The 16,601-nt window shown below is 48.8% G+C and overlaps 10 protein-coding genes across 10 annotated transcripts; 7 read left to right on the top strand and 3 right to left on the bottom strand.

Moving 5' to 3' along the window:
• Positions 1 to 525: 525 nt before the first annotated feature.
• On the top strand, positions 526 to 822 carry MGL_3749 (uncharacterized protein; the record flags this gene model as incomplete). The annotated part of the gene is made up of 2 exons (XM_001729230.1): positions 526 to 636; positions 784 to 822. The coding sequence occupies 2 exons, from the start codon at positions 526 to 528 to the stop codon at positions 820 to 822; spliced, it is 150 nt and encodes a 49-aa protein (XP_001729282.1).
• Positions 823 to 889: 67 nt separating this feature from the next.
• MGL_3750 (uncharacterized protein) lies at positions 890 to 2,367 on the bottom strand (the record flags this gene model as incomplete). Its single annotated transcript, XM_001729231.1, has 4 exons — positions 890 to 931; positions 970 to 982; positions 1,072 to 1,300; positions 1,338 to 2,367. The coding sequence occupies 4 exons, from the start codon at positions 2,365 to 2,367 to the stop codon at positions 890 to 892; spliced, it is 1,314 nt and encodes a 437-aa protein (XP_001729283.1).
• Positions 2,368 to 2,617: 250 nt separating this feature from the next.
• On the top strand, positions 2,618 to 3,259 carry MGL_3751 (uncharacterized protein; the record flags this gene model as incomplete). The annotated part of the gene is made up of 1 exon (XM_001729232.1): positions 2,618 to 3,259. The coding sequence occupies one exon, from the start codon at positions 2,618 to 2,620 to the stop codon at positions 3,257 to 3,259; it is 642 nt and encodes a 213-aa protein (XP_001729284.1).
• A 249-nt stretch (positions 3,260 to 3,508) lies between these two features.
• Positions 3,509 to 4,027, top strand: MGL_3752 (uncharacterized protein; the record flags this gene model as incomplete). The annotated part of the gene is made up of 1 exon (XM_001729233.1): positions 3,509 to 4,027. The coding sequence occupies one exon, from the start codon at positions 3,509 to 3,511 to the stop codon at positions 4,025 to 4,027; it is 519 nt and encodes a 172-aa protein (XP_001729285.1).
• A 580-nt stretch (positions 4,028 to 4,607) lies between these two features.
• MGL_3753 (uncharacterized protein) lies at positions 4,608 to 5,141 on the bottom strand (the record flags this gene model as incomplete). The annotated part of the gene is made up of 3 exons (XM_001729234.1): positions 4,608 to 4,770; positions 4,807 to 5,060; positions 5,139 to 5,141. The coding sequence occupies 3 exons, from the start codon at positions 5,139 to 5,141 to the stop codon at positions 4,608 to 4,610; spliced, it is 420 nt and encodes a 139-aa protein (XP_001729286.1).
• Positions 5,142 to 6,029: 888 nt separating this feature from the next.
• MGL_3754 (uncharacterized protein) lies at positions 6,030 to 6,792 on the top strand (the record flags this gene model as incomplete). Its single annotated transcript, XM_001729235.1, has 3 exons — positions 6,030 to 6,110; positions 6,235 to 6,249; positions 6,298 to 6,792. 3 exons carry the CDS (start codon positions 6,030 to 6,032, stop codon positions 6,790 to 6,792), a joined length of 591 nt encoding a protein of 196 aa, XP_001729287.1.
• Positions 6,793 to 7,726: 934 nt separating this feature from the next.
• MGL_3755 (uncharacterized protein) lies at positions 7,727 to 9,091 on the top strand (the record flags this gene model as incomplete). The annotated part of the gene is made up of 1 exon (XM_001729236.1): positions 7,727 to 9,091. One exon carries the CDS (start codon positions 7,727 to 7,729, stop codon positions 9,089 to 9,091), a length of 1,365 nt encoding a protein of 454 aa, XP_001729288.1.
• Positions 9,092 to 10,278: 1,187 nt separating this feature from the next.
• Positions 10,279 to 11,232, top strand: MGL_3756 (uncharacterized protein; the record flags this gene model as incomplete). Its single annotated transcript, XM_001729237.1, has 1 exon — positions 10,279 to 11,232. One exon carries the CDS (start codon positions 10,279 to 10,281, stop codon positions 11,230 to 11,232), a length of 954 nt encoding a protein of 317 aa, XP_001729289.1.
• A 1,539-nt stretch (positions 11,233 to 12,771) lies between these two features.
• Positions 12,772 to 15,510, top strand: MGL_3757 (uncharacterized protein; the record flags this gene model as incomplete). The annotated part of the gene is made up of 1 exon (XM_001729238.1): positions 12,772 to 15,510. One exon carries the CDS (start codon positions 12,772 to 12,774, stop codon positions 15,508 to 15,510), a length of 2,739 nt encoding a protein of 912 aa, XP_001729290.1.
• A 702-nt stretch (positions 15,511 to 16,212) lies between these two features.
• Positions 16,213 to 16,596, bottom strand: MGL_3758 (uncharacterized protein; the record flags this gene model as incomplete). The annotated part of the gene is made up of 1 exon (XM_001729239.1): positions 16,213 to 16,596. One exon carries the CDS (start codon positions 16,594 to 16,596, stop codon positions 16,213 to 16,215), a length of 384 nt encoding a protein of 127 aa, XP_001729291.1.
• Between the last annotated feature and the right edge of the window lie 5 nt (positions 16,597 to 16,601).

The following is a 16,601-nucleotide window of genomic DNA, read 5'->3' on the forward strand; positions in this document are numbered from 1 at the left end:
TTCCATGTCTGGCCACACCGTATGGCTTCGAAAATATGTATTTCGGTACTCTAGCGGGTAAGAACCAACTAGTTGTGACAACGTAATAGGATAGAAGCGTTACACCCTGAAAATAAATTCACGAATGGTCAGGATTCTAAGAGACATGGATTCAGGTAGCTAGTTGGAACTCCTGGCGCCAGTATTGCAGCGAGTTCGAACAGTGATTACCATTCAAAATTATAGCGAGCGCATACTAGAGCATCCATGTAACCGTAAGTCACAGGGCATATACTATTGCGCATTGAGTTGTGTCAATCTGCTGAACGAGCAGCGGCTCACAAAACAACTGGTTACAAATGCGCGCGAACCGTACTATCACGTGACGTGCCCGGCGTTCCGAATTAGACCGTAAGGACAGTGACATGTTGTTCGTTTCTAGCTACATCTCTACAGAAATGGTTGCTCCTCAAGGTGCCAAGAAAGCCGTTTCATGGTCTCGGATGTACGTCTGACATACGCCTTGAACATGCTAACATTCTCAGTATGCCGGTCGAGGTCTATCCAATTGTGGCCATCACCGGCCTGGCTGTTTGTGGTGCTTCATGGTACCTGACTCGTCTTGCGCGCTCGCCAGATGTGATTTGGGACAAGAAGGTGTGTGTTATCATAATATGTGGAAAGGCTTATGCCAGAATAACCCCACTCCATGGAACAACATCGAGCAGGGCACTCAGTACAAGCTTATGAACATCAACGTACGTCGCTTGACTTAAGGAAACACTATGACTGACGTGTGAACAGGGCGAATTTGACAAGGTGTACAAGCGTGACCGTCTTTAGTGGAGCTCGGTGGACTACTAAATCAATCTTCATCACTCTTCTACGTTTATCTGTGTCTATGTGTACCTTAGTACACGTATGGGATGATGCGGTATGGTACTAGCCGACACTATCCGTTAGTTCATAAATGTCACACAGCATACGTACGTAAACGTCCCAGCTATTCGTCGCAATTGTGAAAACGATGAAGTGCATTTGTGAGAAACGCTTGTCAGCATGGATGTCACGGAGCGCATTTTCTGCACGTACTCATTGCCATACTTCTTCCGACATGCATCGTCGTCACGTAACTGGCGGTGCCATAGTAGCACGGCAAAGTATATCACGTAGAAGTAAGGAATAGGCGTGCTGAAGCCACATGGCAAGCACCATGCCCAGGCCATAATCCAATCACCGAAATAGTTGGGGTGTCGGCTCCTGCCCCACCAACCAGATGTAAGCAACTTGCGACCGGACGATGTCGTCATAAAGTCGAGTCCTGCAGAACATTAGCACGTATCAATACACAGACATACGTTTCGGATTGCGTCCATGGCGAAATTCGTTCTTCTCAACATTTGCTGTGCGGAAAATGTAGTATCCAACGAATTGCACCGCAAGAACTGCCAAAATGCCCAACAAGCCAAGATCCACTGGATGGAAAGCTAGGTAACGTGCTTGCAAGCAGTATGTGAATGGCAGCCATGCGAGATCACCCACGCTGAGCATGAACCCAAATCCATCGGTTGTGATATCCATTTGCGAGAAAATCGTAGACTCATGAATAAGTGAGTCGATGGTGTACCAGGCGTGGAACAGAGTGACAAGTGCCATGCTATCGCTGAGCCGGCCAAATGTTGTCCATTGGTGACAAGCACAGCTAATGTCAATCAAAACCCAGAGCAGAAGTCCAGGACGGAGTTCATTGAATGTTTTGATATCGAAACTGCCGATTCGTGGATTCAGTTCACGACCAATAAACCAGTCAAACAGGACATTTCCACTATTTCCGCCCAGAGCAAGCAATTTGTCACCACGAAATGATCCCACATAAACATAGATTGCTTGTACAATTGAATTGACAAAGGCTGCACTGAGTAGTCCAGGGAAATGGTCGTACAGCAGGGTGAAAGAAGCCGGGCCCTTTATCGCAATGATGGCCAAAGCAATCCCAAGAGCAAGAGCACCCGTTTTTAAAGCATTGATTTTGTATGAGAGCTTTTCGCCTGTGCGAAGCGGCAAGCCCTGAACCCAATCGCCAGGAATCACATACCACGCAACAACACAATACAGGTACCAGGAGTAATACAAACCCCACGCAACAGGATCCTGGAAGCTATCTAAAAATTGTTTTTTCGCGTAGCTCCAAAACCCTGACGCATTCGACAAAGGCAACCATGCAGAACATCCCATGTCAGCGTTGCACCCAAACGTTAAGTAGTACATGGTCAGTGGTACGGAGACTGTAACAAATAGAGCGCCAAACACACCGCCAAACTCAAGTTCATGTGAGTGGGGCGCTAGTAATTCCCTGTTCGCTTTCTTGTTCGTTGAACTCATTGCCATAAAGACAGGAATGGTGGTACCAGTTGATGACGAGGACTCGCTAACGACTAAAATATCGAATTATGCTCAATTCCGCTCCCTTGGTTTCTATCTGCTTTGACATGAAACACCAGATCCTTATTGGTCCAAAGCCAGTCTCCATATCGGTGAAACATGGACAGAATGAAATATAGGGCATGAATCATAGAGGTGCATTTAACCTGTCCCATAAACGCACGCGGTGCATAACTTTGACTCTGCACGGTCCAACATGAAAATACCTGTCACGGCCGCGTTAGCGACGATACTTTTGGTGCCCTTACTGGGCATTTCTTTTGCATTTGCAATACCCACAGTGTATCAAACCCCTTTTCATTATAACGAAAACCCAGAAAATACCCAGTTTTCATCGAATGAACCAGCATACAACGTGTCGGAATGTCCATCACCAGAAGCACGACCGGTGATTCGTGTCGCTGTGGTTGGAGCCGGTATTTCCGGGACAAGTGCCGCTTACTTACTATCAAAGGCTCAGAAGCATTTAGATAAGGTGAATGCGTATGGTATACCGGGATGTAAAAACGTGACATGGCCAGAGCGTGTGCTTGTGACGGTGTATGAGCGTAGTGAAAAGATCGGTGGCCGAATTCAAAGCATCCATCCACTGGACGATCCAAAATATCCGCCAATTGAATCAGGTGCTAGCATATTTTCCGAGGTAAATGCGCATTTGGTTCAGGCATCAAGTTCGCTCCATCTTGAGCGAACACCGCGTGAAATGATTCCTAATGGGGGCTATGGACTTTGGAATGGCGAAGAAATGTTGATTGACAATTTTGGTGGAAGCAAGTGGGATCAATTACGTCTATATTGGAGATACGGTTTTAGTCCACAGACGACACTGAACCTGTGAGTTATGTTAGCTCGATTCCACGGATGCTGACTATGAACAAGAGTGAACAAGGCGCTATTTAAATTCCAGCAGCAGTATTTTCCGACCTTTCTTCTTAAACGGGAAAGAAAAAGCGCGATATCAAAATCAGGTTTTCCATGGGGCTCGGTCAATAGCTTTCTTCGGAGCCTTAAATTGCACGACACAAGTTCTGAAAATGCTCGAGACTATTTTCTGAGCCAAAAGGTATCGCCAGGCTTTGTGAACGAAATGATCAATGGAGTTACTCGTGCAAATTACGCGCAGCAAGTGAATCAAGTGCATCCTTTGGTTAGCATGGTAGCTATGGGTGCTGTAAACCAGTTCAGTATTCAGGGCGGCAATGCCCAGATCTCTAAGCGTTTTCTCGAGCAGAGTGGGGCATCGATTCGAACGGGCCTTCGTGGCGATGTAACAGGATTGTTGCATCTGCGACCATCGTCTTCTACGTCGCCTTCACATGCGCAATGGTGGGTTGGCACACGCGATGGACACGGGGAAATTTTTGATGCTGTGATAGTTGCAACGCCATGGCATGATTCCCGGATCACACTTCTCGATACAGATCGCTCTGTTCCAATGTATGAGATGCAAAAAGTGCATGTCACAATTGTTGTTACTGATGCTTCCCAACCGAGCCACGACTATTTTCATTATGGGCCATCCTTCAAAGTGCCACTGACGATCGTCACAACTCCTGCGCCTGATCGATCCGCACCAGAGGTATGTATGTTGCATGATGCTGTATGAAACAATATCTAATATTTCATTAGTTCTTGTCATTAAGCTATATTCGGACGATGATGAATGTTTCGTATCAGGGGAAAACGTGGCATAAGCTTTATGTCGTAAAATTTCTCTCGCTTGATTCAATGACGGACGACCAGCTCAAAACCATCTTTCATCGTGGCCATGTTGTGTGGACGTCACGAACTTCATGGGCTGCATATCCTCGACTCGAGCCCAAATCCAATTTCGATTCCTTTGAAGTGGCCGAAAACTTGTACAATATTAATGCCATGGAACGTTGGATCTCCACCATGGAAACGAGTACTATTGCAGCAAAGAATGTCGTTGCACTTGTACTGCAGAAGTGGCTAGGTGCTGGTTTCGTTCTCGGGCAACGTTGCTCATGGGATAAAACATCCAAGGTATGGCAATGGGATCAATGGGGATGTGTGTAGATTGGAGATTTATACAGAAAGTGGGAAACAAGTGAATATGCAAAGCTGTGTATTCCGAAACTGAGACCACGCACTGACAACAACGAAAGTAGGAATAGCGACAAAAATAAATAAACATTCTTACCTACGAAATTCATTTGTGCTTTTTAGAAAGTAGAACGCGATACCTTTTCAAGCACGGTTTCATACGAAACTTCACTCAAGTCTGTGCCCTGGATCTCGGTGGCGATGCCGACCAATGCTTTACGGAGAGCATCCTTCGATGAAGCGTACAACATCTTCTGTTTCACCTTGGACTCATCAGGCGACCTGTAACATGTGTTAAAAAGCTACCCAAGCACGCACCAAGTGAAAAAGCAAATTTTGTTGCGCTTGCCCTCGTCACCCTTCTGGTACTCGAAGTCGTAGATGGCATAACGGCATTCCGCTGGTGGAAGCTCGGCAAGGAAGTCGTCGTAGTTCGGAGACTCACTTGTCTTCGACACCACAATCTCAGTGTTGTCTGGTGACAGAGTATAAATAATGTACTTGGTCTTCTTGCCTAGCTTCAAAGACTGGAATTGTTCGAGGCACTCTTGGCTAACTTTGACTCCTGAAGACTTTCCCAATCAATTAGTGTCAGAACCATGCTCACAACAGCTAATTTCATCGACCGAGTTCTTTTAATATATACGTACCATGTTGAGCGGATGCAAAGCCACAAAACTTTGAGACGAGGTGTGACAGTCGCGTACGGCACTGAGATGCACCAACCCGTGCTCGCCAGCGGACACGAGAGGGCTCCACGTGATACTTAATTCCAGCCAGAATGGGAACGCTTAACACCTCTTGGAGTGTTCGTGAACAACACAGCCCCTTAGAGGCACACTCTCAGTCCATCCCGAAAGAAAACATCTTCATACACATTGGCACCGTGTTGTAAGCACTCTTGTAGTGGTATTCTATAGCCCTCAATTGGTCTGCCCGTAAAACAAGTCGATTTTCACTTATCAAATCGAGATGAATCCTCAAAATTTTAAGCGGGGAAAAAGTTGTGGCCAGCCGGAATCGAACCGGCGTCTCATCGGACTTGTTGCGATGATCGAGAGATCACTCCACAACGATACGTACTGACCACTATACTATGGCCACATATGTCCATCGCTTTTCAAATGAGACTATATGAATTTACGTGAACAGAAATGGGAAGAACAAAAGGTTGTGGCCAGCCGGAATCGAACCGGCGTCTCATCGGACTTGTTGTGATGATCGAGAGATCACTCCACAACGATACGTACTGACCACTATACTATGGCCACCGAGATGATTGTCCGGCGCGTCTTAATGTAAATCAACCCTACATTTCTGTAGAGAAAACATAAGTGATCTATCGTGACATTCTGTTGCTGCACATGACTGGCTGGTTTTGCAGTGAACAAGACTAAGCAGTCGGCGGTTTCGCGTGTGCGGTGTGGCTGTTGTCAACCCTCGGGCAAAGGGCCAATATTCTTTGCCTTGTTCCTTTAAAGGTTCGAGATCAAGACCCTCTTGATCCCTATACCATTCCGCTTCACGAAAAACGTTCGAATATGACTGAACTCCGTCGGAAGTTGGTAATCGTCGGTGATGGTGCCTGTGGAAAGACTTGTCTTCTGATTGTTTTTAGCAAGGTATGTTGTTAGTCGATCGAGAAGCCCGAGTAACAGGCGCGACGTCCCTGGCTCAAAAGTGCTTGACGTATCTTGAACTTTTGTACTAACGCTGTATTTTTCTTTCATCTACCATGTACAATAGGGAACCTTCCCCGAGGTATGTGTTGAAAAGCTAGTTGTATAGATTACTCACGCATGTAAACAGGTTTATGTTCCAACAGTGTTCGAGAACTATGTGGCCGACGTTGAGGTAGACGGCCGCCATGTTGAACTGGCTCTTTGGGATACGGCTGGTCAGGAGGATTATGATCGTCTTCGTCCACTCTCGTACCCAGACTCTCATGTGATTCTGATTTGCTTCGCCATCGACTCTCCGGACAGTCTTGATAACGTCCAGGAAAAGTGGATCTCTGAAGTTCTACACTTTTGCCAAAACTTGCCGATCATTCTAGTGGGCTGTAAGAAGGATCTTCGTCGCGACCCGAAAATCATCGAGGAGCTTCGCAAGACCAGTCAGCGTCCTGTCACACCAGAGGAAGGTATGGCAGTGGCTTCTAAGATTGGTGCTGTGCGCTACCTAGAGTGCAGCGCCAAGACGGGCGAGGGTGTGCGGGAAGTCTTCGAGCATGCCACTCGTGCTGCACTCATACAGAAGCCGCGCGGCAGCCGGAGCGGCAAGTCTAAGTGCCTTGTGCTCTAAGCTGAATGAGTTCGTCGTATTGCTATATAATCATCCAGAGCTTCTGGCATGTCTGTTGCCTGTATGCAATGCTTTTTTCGTGCAATTTCAGAAACAGGCTTCCTCGAACCTGTCTGCTACAAATTTCCATCGCTGGGATGTATGATATATGTAGGCAGGAACGTTTGTAGTCATTATGACATGCTCTATTCGAGTGTGTTTGGAGCTTTATTTCACTACCTTTCAATTCGTTTTATTTCGAATACAATCCCATGGAAGTACTGGCCTCTCTGTGCGCATCGACGTGCATCTACCTTGAGCCCTTGTTGGCTGTGTTTCACTGGTTGTCCTACCCTAATCTCAGAGCCTTGTTGTTTAGTCTACTGGACGCGCTGGGATTTCATGTGAGCTTGGTGCCAACGTTTGGCCTCGTGTTTGCAAATAAATTGGGATTTACCTTGTTTATACTGACATAACCCACAGAATCATTGCTATTTGCCACCGTGGCTCTATCCCCCACCCACCCCCCTTACCCCCCTAAAAACATCAAAAGTGTTGCGTGACACGTGCCATTACGTCCACCTAGGCCTATACAATTAGCTGATTTCGTGATAGGCTAATTGGAGCAAGGTTCTTCTCCGCCAGCGTTAGGCGAAGCGGCTAGCAAGCTTGGACAATGCCTACCTCACCGTTCATATGGGCCCCCCGAATTATACGGACGCGGAAGCCTATTGTGATTTTGTGCATTGCCATCCTTGTTTTGCTGGTCCTGGTGCCGCTCCATTTGCATTCGAATGTGTCGACCATATTGAAAGATACGGCAGCGGAGCTGCATGAAGCACATTGGGCGGCACCATTCGCCGGCTTCTCACTAAATAAACCAACTACAACTGCGGCAACTGTCCCGCCCAAACCGCACGAGGATCCGTCTCTCACAAATCGTTGCTCTAGCGCGATGCCCGTGTATGATGCACAAGGCAACCGTCGTCCACTTGTTCAGTATGCGATTATGATGGATGCCGGCAGCACAGGGAGTCGGATTCATGTCTACAAATTCAACTACTGCAAAGCGTCCCCCGAGCTAGAGTTTGAGCATTTTGATCATATCGAACCAGGTCTTTCGTCGTATGGTGCAAATTCGAACGCGGCAGCTCAATCGCTTCGCCCTTTGCTTGATAAGGCTCTAGAGATTATACCATCCTCTTTACACCGTTGTACACCGGTGCAACTGAAGGCTACGGCGGGTTTGCGTCTACTTGGACCCGAACATAGCACAGCGATCATCGATGCCGTGCGTACCATGTTGGCGGATTCGTATCCATTCCCGATTGCAGATGGTATCAACAATCAAGGCATGCTTACCTCGAACGGCGTTGAAATTATGGATGGACGTGACGAAGGCGTATTTGCTTGGATCACGGTAAACTACCTAATGAAACTGATCGGTTCTGGAGGGAAGAAAAAGACAGCCGCTGTTATGGACCTGGGTGGCGGCTCGACGCAAATTGTGTTTGAGCCACAACTCCATCCCTCAGAACCAATGCATCCTGGCGAGCATGTGTATGAACTCAAAAACTTTGAGAATGTCTCGTTCACACTATACCAGAATTCATACTTAGGATTTGGCCTTAAGCAGGCTAGACAATCCGCCAACTCGCTAGCCGCTTTCACGCACCTTACGTCACATCCCGATGCAGTTAAGCACTTGGACGACATCTCTGCGTGGGACAAGTTTACACCAGAATCCACGTTTATTCCCAGTCCTTGTTACGCAGCGGGTACACAAAAGACGGCGAAAGTCGCTATGGGCAAATCAAAAGGGTCGGAAGTGACCATGTTGGGTACCAGCGGCGGGTTCCGCGCATGCCAACGCCTAATCGAAGTTATGATGGACAAGGATGCAGAGTGCTATGCGGCTCCTTGCTCTTTTGCCGGCGTGTACCAGCCTTCATTATCGCAAACGTTCAAAAATGCGGAAATTGTGGCGCTGTCGTACTTTTATGACCGGATTGCTCCTCTAGGCCTTGGACCTACGTTCAGCGTTAAGGAACTCGAGCAGCTGGCTGTACGGGCATGTTCATTGCCGAGTCAATGGAGTTCGTTTAAATCCCCGGCCTTTAGCCCAGAAGCGCTCAGCGAATTGCAGAAGCGGTCCGATTACTGCCTCGACCTCACATACATGCATACTTTGCTACGTTTGGGCTACGAGCTAGAAGACTCGCGCAAGATTACACTTGCAAAAAAGCTGGGTAACTTTGAGCTTGGATGGGCTCTTGGTGCTCAGTTAGCTGTTTTACAGCAGGGCGTTCTCTGCAAGTAGTCCTTCTAGTAGAGCATGGTAAGAAAGATACCTTAGTTAGATTCAGATTTCCTGAGTCGTGCCTCTGTGGCAGCGAGAATAGCCTCTCGGCTTGGTTGTGAGCGATCTTTTCGATGATGTGATCGACCGCTGCCGGGGTTGATTTTGTTGCTGGTGGCCGAGGGTATGTTTCGTCGTTGCGTGAACACAGTCCCATAAGTTGTGCGTCGTACCGACTGGAATCCGTCCGTGACTAGGCGACGTAGCATGTCGGGCGCTTGAAGACGTGGACTCACATACCGAGCAATAAAGGCAAGTAGTCGAGCATCGCGTCGGCCGTTGGTCGACCGAGGTGGGTCCTTGAGATAACACCAGAGATAGCCTGCGGCGATTCCTGTGCAAGCCTGAAGCAACTCAGAAGGGCCGCCCGTAACAAGACTAAGTGCCATAGTGGTAAGCGCCATGTATTTTCCAGGCACTGTGAGGACGCCCATCAAAGACATTCGTGCATCGGGCATATAGGTGGAACATAGTGCCTCGTGAACGTGAGAGGTGACACACACGTACCGTGAGGGCGCACATGAGGGGATGAAACAAAAAGATAGATGAGAGCGGATAGTTGAATGCCTGCCGTTAGCCTCGCTGATTTAACGAACCAAAATCAAGCATCCGATTCCGAACAGAGACCAAATATATTCGGCGTTGTCATTGAGAAAGACCAGCGTCTCAATTTTTTTCGACAAGTCACTGAGTAAAGTCGTAAGTACTAGTACAGAATAACATACTAAAAAAAGATTGTATTGTAGATCAAAGGGAAGCCGAGTCCAGCAAATAAAAACGACGAGCCAAGTCGCCACCATTGCCACCGCTTAAGAATTAGAGGCCAAATCAATGCTACATCAAACGGGCTCGTTATTTGCAAAGCACTTGGGAGTGTCGTGGCTGCCAAGCCACCAAGAAGGGCCCTTGTAACGGGTGGCATTGACTGTCTTTTAGCATGAACATCGCATGTCGACGCTATCATCCCTCACGTACATAATCTCCATGGTCTTTTGGAAGAGGATGTCGGCTGTGGAGAGAACGAATTTTGCGTCGGATCCGCCCAAATTTTGCGGAGAAATTCCACACCCGACGAATCCAAAGCCTGCCTCGAGCAGGGGTTAAAAGTGTGAGGAACCGAGATTCATTCATTTTTATGACCCTCAATCATGGCATCGGATAATCAAATCTCCACCATTATCTCTAAGTTCGAGCTGCAGAGAGTCCTGTATGAGGATCCTCGATCAAAGTTATGTAATGCATTGGGCGTCTGTCACATAGATGACAATGAAGTACCAGCGCTCCTGCTAATGGAGAAAACGCACTACACGCCGGCACTGTATGAGACACTTCGGCAGGGCATCGCATCTACATTCCCACGTATTGAAGTCATTGGACAAAATGATATTTACGTCTGGTTATTTGGATGGGAGCAAGAGGAGGCGTGTCGAGAAGCAAATACTAAGATGACTCTTATATGTCCAGCGTCAGACGAGCTCATCGCCAAATACTCGGCACCGCAGCGACGCATGCTGATTGAGAGTCCACACATGTACAAGGCAGTGACTAAGCCATGGATTGACTCGATTCCTGCATCCAAAACGACTTGGGTTCATAATATTCTGGAAGGCCATTCAGAGGCAGACTCAGTCCTTTATTCGGATCATGATCCACGACACGGTTTCGTGATCCTGCCCGACATGAAATGGGACCGACGTACCTTATCTTCGCTGTATCTTGTAGCGATTGTGCGCGATGCATCACTCACAAACCTGCGCGACTTGAGAAAGGAACATATTCCTCTGCTCCGCAGCATTCAGCGTGCCGGTGCTCAAGTAGCGCACAACTGTTTCGGACTGGCAAAACCAAGTGAAGACGGATCATCTTCTCCGCTCCGATGCTTTTTACATTACATGCCAACGTATTTTCATCTTCACGTTCACATGCTATCTGCAAACTATGTGTCACATCCTGGTGCTTTGGTAGGCCAAGCGCAACTGTTGGACGACATTATCAGCTTGCTTGAACTTGGCGTGGACTTTCGTGAGCGGACACTCGGCTACGCTCTCGCTGATGGCCATCCATTGCTCCATGCGATGCAAATGTCGGGGTTCGCTTTATAGCAAAATGACAAAATCTCTGATTCAAAATTTCACTCTAGCAAAAGACAGTGAGTGCCATTCCAGACAAATTCGAGATGAAAAGCGATGCGATATTATCATCACAGGCTTTATATAGTAGTCTACAAGCAGCTATCATTGTCTGACCTTATAACTCAGTCGGTTAGAGTGTGGAGCTAATATCTTTCGATAAGCTACTCCAAAGTCGCCAGTTCGAGCCTGGTTAAGGTCATAACCGTAATCCTTTTTTATTTTTCTAGACGATAAAGTTCTCTTATCGCTGTGGTGACACTAGCTTCTCAATACACTCAGTTTCCAGGGTTTCCGTCATTGTATATAATACAACAGTTTGCTATAACTCAACGTCTCGATGATTATTTCGATTTGTCACAAGTGTCGGTATCTTGAACGCAAGAACTTTCTTCCGACAGGCGCGTATCATCTGTATTTGCCTTGCTCTTGTTGTCTGAACGCGTGTCAGCCTTGCGACGCACAATCCCTAGCGCAGACGATGCCTGATTTCGTTTCCGCTTCACTGCGGTGCTAGAGCGTGGCTTGATTTTTGGAATGGCAGGTATCGAAGAGTGATCAGGTAAGGAATTCGACGACATAGCCTTGGACTCTGTGGCACTGGATGTGAGTTCTAAGTATGACTGAGCACGTACCGACGGAATTCCTGCAGCTCATTTGCGTCCTCGCGGCGCTTTTCTTGCTCACGCCATTTTCGAGCGCGCTCAATTTCAGCTAGAAACTGCGACTCGCTTTCATCCAAGCCGCGGAAGTGATTTCGTAGCTTAGACATTTGTTCCATTTTTTCATCCTGGAGTGCCTTGGCCTCGCGCAAGCGTTCGTAGAGCGGGCGTGGATCATACGATTCGTCTTTGGGTTTGGGTGGTGGCTCTTCGCCTATGCGCGCGTACGCTTCCTGAATCTCTTTCTCCCGCCGTTTCTGTGCATCGCTTAGATCTGCTTGAGAGACAAATTTTGGCACCGAGCTAGGTTGCATGGTCAGTTGATCACGTCTATTGCGTGTCGTGATATAACCTCGCTCAAGCGCTGGCCCCAAATCTGGCGTGGAGCAGCAAATTTGGGCACGTTTTTTGACCTTTGTGGAACAATGAGTCGTTTCGCCCCAGTCCCCAGCTAGCCTGATATATAAGGTGCAGCAACGGTGGAGTGATGTAAAGTCAAAATCGTGGGCCTTACCTCGAGAGATTGCTGAGTCGATCCATGTCGTCGGACGTGGATGACGATCATGAGTCATCACAGCTAGTACGCTTTGAAAACTACCATGAATATGTGGCCAAACAGGACGCGTTTCTTACATACGTGTTACATGATGACGTCGACGAGGCCCGCAGAATCCTACCAAAGTTGGAGGATCAAATACAGACATACCAAGAACAAGCATATCTTCTGGATCCATATTTAGAGCGTCTGGTTCTTCCGCCAGCGCGCGTGCTTCGCGAAATGATAATTGAGAATGAGGGTCAAAGCAGTGCAAGGGAACCATATGATGATGTTTCGACAAAGGATGCATCCATGTATCCTGTGGCGCGTCTCTTGTACGTATATACGAAGGTACGCGGCTACAAGCTTATATCACGATTTTTGCCGCACAAAGTACAAGATATTGTGCCGCTCTTGCACCAACTTGAGTGCATGCACGCGTCGCGACCACCGTGGGAGCTTATATATGTGACTCTCCTGTGGCTCTCGCTTGTGGTGCTGGTACCTTTTCCTTTACAACGAGGGACTGGTGCATCAATTCTCGAACGCGTCGAACGCGTCACTCGCTTATATGTATCACGTTCAGGGAAAGAGCGCGATGCGGCAAGCATAGTGCTGGGTAGGCTTTATCGACGCCGAGACACGCCTAGTGTTCTGTTTACTTCTTTCCTAACGTGGTCGGAGCAGCAACTCACGGAGACCGCTCGTATGTCTTCCTTTCTTGCGACAGGAACACTGCAGACGCTATGCGAGATTCTCAAAAATGCCGATGCTCCTTTGGTTCAAGAACATTACGATGCAATTCGCCATGTCTTGGCTACATTCCGCACGTTGGAGCAGGGGCGCAATGGGTTAGTCATTCGATATATTGTCAAGCTCGAAGGGCGTCTGGCTCTGCACCTTCTCTCTACGGCAATAAAAATGCGTGCTGGCGTTATCGATGCGAACTTAGAAACTCACATCGATACTCTCATGCAAGCATTGGCCTACTCCGACTCACGCGTTCGTTACAGTGCTGCAAAAGGTCTGGCTCGCATAAGTGCATGTTTACCAGCTGCGCTCCGTCAGCAAATAGTGGTGGCACTGCTCGATATGCTTGCGGAGCATATCCTACCAGACACCATGCCTAGTGCTGCGCTGTCATCCGATGAAACATTCGATTTTCAGACGTGCGAAAAACTGCGTGAAACCGACTTGCATGCCGTGTCAGAGTGCACATGGCACGGGGTTTGCCTCGCATTAGCGGAGCATGTGCGTCGTACGTGTGTACCATCGAACATGTATGTGCGCGTCATTTACTGGGTGCTAACGGCTCTTGCATTTGACGTGCGACGGGCCACCGGATCTACCGGGACGAGTGTGCGCGATGCGAGTTGCTACGTGCTGTGGTCTCTTGCCCGTGCACGGGATGCTTCATCCACGCTTGGTCCTTTTGCACCAGCCATTGCGCAGTATCTCGTTGTTTCCATCACACTGGATCGCGAAGTATCAATTCGACGTGCATCGAGCGCGGCCTTTCAGGAGTGGGTCGGCCGCACGAGCTGTATTCCCCATGGGATTGACATATTGCGTAAGACGGATTTTGCGGCCGTGGGCCCGCTTCGGCATGCGTATCTTGATTGTGCGCCATACATAGCCACATGGCCCGTGTACCGCGGCGTACTCCTGCAACACATGATGCGAGTTTCGCTCACTCACTGGGACGCAGCGATTCGCGTCCTTGGTGCTGAAGCAATCGGCAAGATTGTGTCGATGGACAAAAGCGCTGCCTCCAGTATCATGCAACATCTCATGGCTCGTGTGCAAAAAACAAAAGACCAAACACTGGTTCATGGTGCATTACTCGCGCTGGTTTCGCTTGCTCGGGTCGATTCGGTGCTAGCTCCGGAAGCGTCTCGTGCTGCGTTAGAAGTCTCTGCGTCCATGCTGTCGTTGTCGACGCAAAGCGCCGCAGCTGTCTTGGAAGCTGCATGTCGACTGGTGGCCCTTGCTGCATTGCCGCTGCAAGTGCAGCATGTGTCAGACGCTTATCGAGGGAACGTATCCAAACTCCTCCATATGGCTCTAGCACGTCCGGAAATAGCTGTTCAAGATGCTGCTGTTGACGCCATCGAGGCCTGGAAAGACGACGAGCAGGTAGCACATGCATATGTACGTCGTGCGCTCGATACATGGACCACGTTAAACGACGACATGCAGCGGGCGGCCGCCAAAGTCATGGGTGTTGTGCCAGTGCGCCCCGAGGAACAAAGCGCGCTTTTGTGTGCGTGTCTTGATCGACAAGCGCCCTTCTCTTCGAAGCTACGTGTCGAGACGCGGTGTGCCGCGGCGGCGTCGCTTGCTCGCTTGTGTGTGCAGCCTACTGAAGTCGTGCGTGTATTGCAGCAGGGTCTGCACGACATGACGACTGACCAGCGCGGAGACGTGGGATCTTGGGTTCGTCTAGCTTGCATGGATAGCTTGGGGCATGTTTTTTGTGACTGGGATGTCGACGTGCCAGCGTTGGAATCTGCATGGGTGGACATGGTCGGCATGCTAATGGAGCGGATCGACGCAGTGCGTGTGAAAGCCGGGCATATCGTGCGCCGCGTAGCTGATATACATGCCACTGCATTACCGAATGGCGAAAGTATTCTTGCCGTCGTGGCTGAGCCTGAAGAGCTTCGCAATGCACCGTATGCATTCTCGGTGCTAGTACCTTTGATGAGCCTTGAGCGATATCGGGCTTCATTGCTGTACACGCTCTCGCGTACGATCGGCAGTCGATCTGAGATGGCGCTTCGTGAGGCGGGGCAGGCATTGGTCGATTGGGCTCTGACTGTGCCAGACGAGTGTGTACACGACATTCTTGTGCTTTTACATCACCGCGCCCAGGCACATGTTCGTGAAAACCGGGTGTTTGTACCGATTCTTCAAACCATTCTGCTTCTTCTTGATTGGGACGTGCATAAGCGTAAGAGCGAGGACGTAAATCGAATGTACGTGACGCGCGCACGCGTGGAAGGGAGGGAGGGGGTCGACTTTTGGATTCCTGGGGGCTTGCTTACCTGAACGACAGTCTCGGAGATATCGTCCGCTTGGCATGCACTCACATAGCCCAGATCAACAGCGTGCCGCGTATATTAGTGGCAATGCGCATGTATGTTTGCTCTGCACTTTGGAAACGTTGTGGCTCACCACCAGCTGTATGCATGGCGTACAAGTGCCGTGTATTTCGACACACGCACTTTCGTATTTGAGCCAGTGTCTATCGCATCGGTTCCCGACCGTGCGGATGCACACGAGCGAGCAACTGTTCTTACTAGTCCAGGAACTGTCGATATCGCACAACACATCCGAACTGGAGACGCAGCTTCTGACCGCATCATGGTATGTATTCTTCCAAGATCATGGGAACTGGTGCAAAGGAAGGCAACCCATGTGAGAGTTTCCGCGTTGGGCCAAGCCGTGTGACCCACTCGCAGCCACGGTCACCATGGCAAACACGCAAATACATCTCTACTTTTATGAGGATATGCCCCTCTCTCTTTCTCTCTCTATGTATTTTCTTCCTCACCCGTCTCTGCGCTCTGACATGAGCGAATACGCACTAACAACACAGGGCCATGGCATCACCAAAGGATCTTGTTGAGATATCAAACAGCATTATACATGGTGTCAAAGACATCTTGGCATTCCACACGAGCGACACATAGCATCATAATTCCGTTGTGCTCGTCGTTCTGTGCGGTGTGTAAATGTGTGAGTGTACCATCATGACTGCACACGGAAAAAGGCACGCAGTGTGGATCTTGCCTCCTCATATTGTTCCTTGACATTATGGAGCGTATCTTTGAGACGCAACAGGGCCGTGTCAGGGTCCAGTTGTGTTACTCCATCCGGTTCATGACACTTTCCGTAGTGTTGGATGGCTTCACAGCTGTCTCGCACTTTTATGACGCCAACCGCAGCTGACGAGCCTTTCAAAAAGTGGCCTAGAGTAGACAATTCCTCCAGCGATTTTGCTATCCTGTAATTGTAAGTCCCTCCGTCCTTGTCGACATACAAAGCTCCATCCATTTTTTGAAACGTCGATTCTGCCTGCTCAAAATAATTCCACACGAGGCTCTGGCTGAACTCGCGGTCATCTTCATCCATCTCTA

The sequence above is a fragment of the Malassezia globosa genome (genome assembly GCF_000181695.2).
Source record: "Malassezia globosa CBS 7966 chromosome Unknown mgl_sf_10.1, whole genome shotgun sequence".
Lineage (NCBI taxonomy): Eukaryota > Fungi > Basidiomycota > Malasseziomycetes > Malasseziales > Malasseziaceae > Malassezia > Malassezia globosa.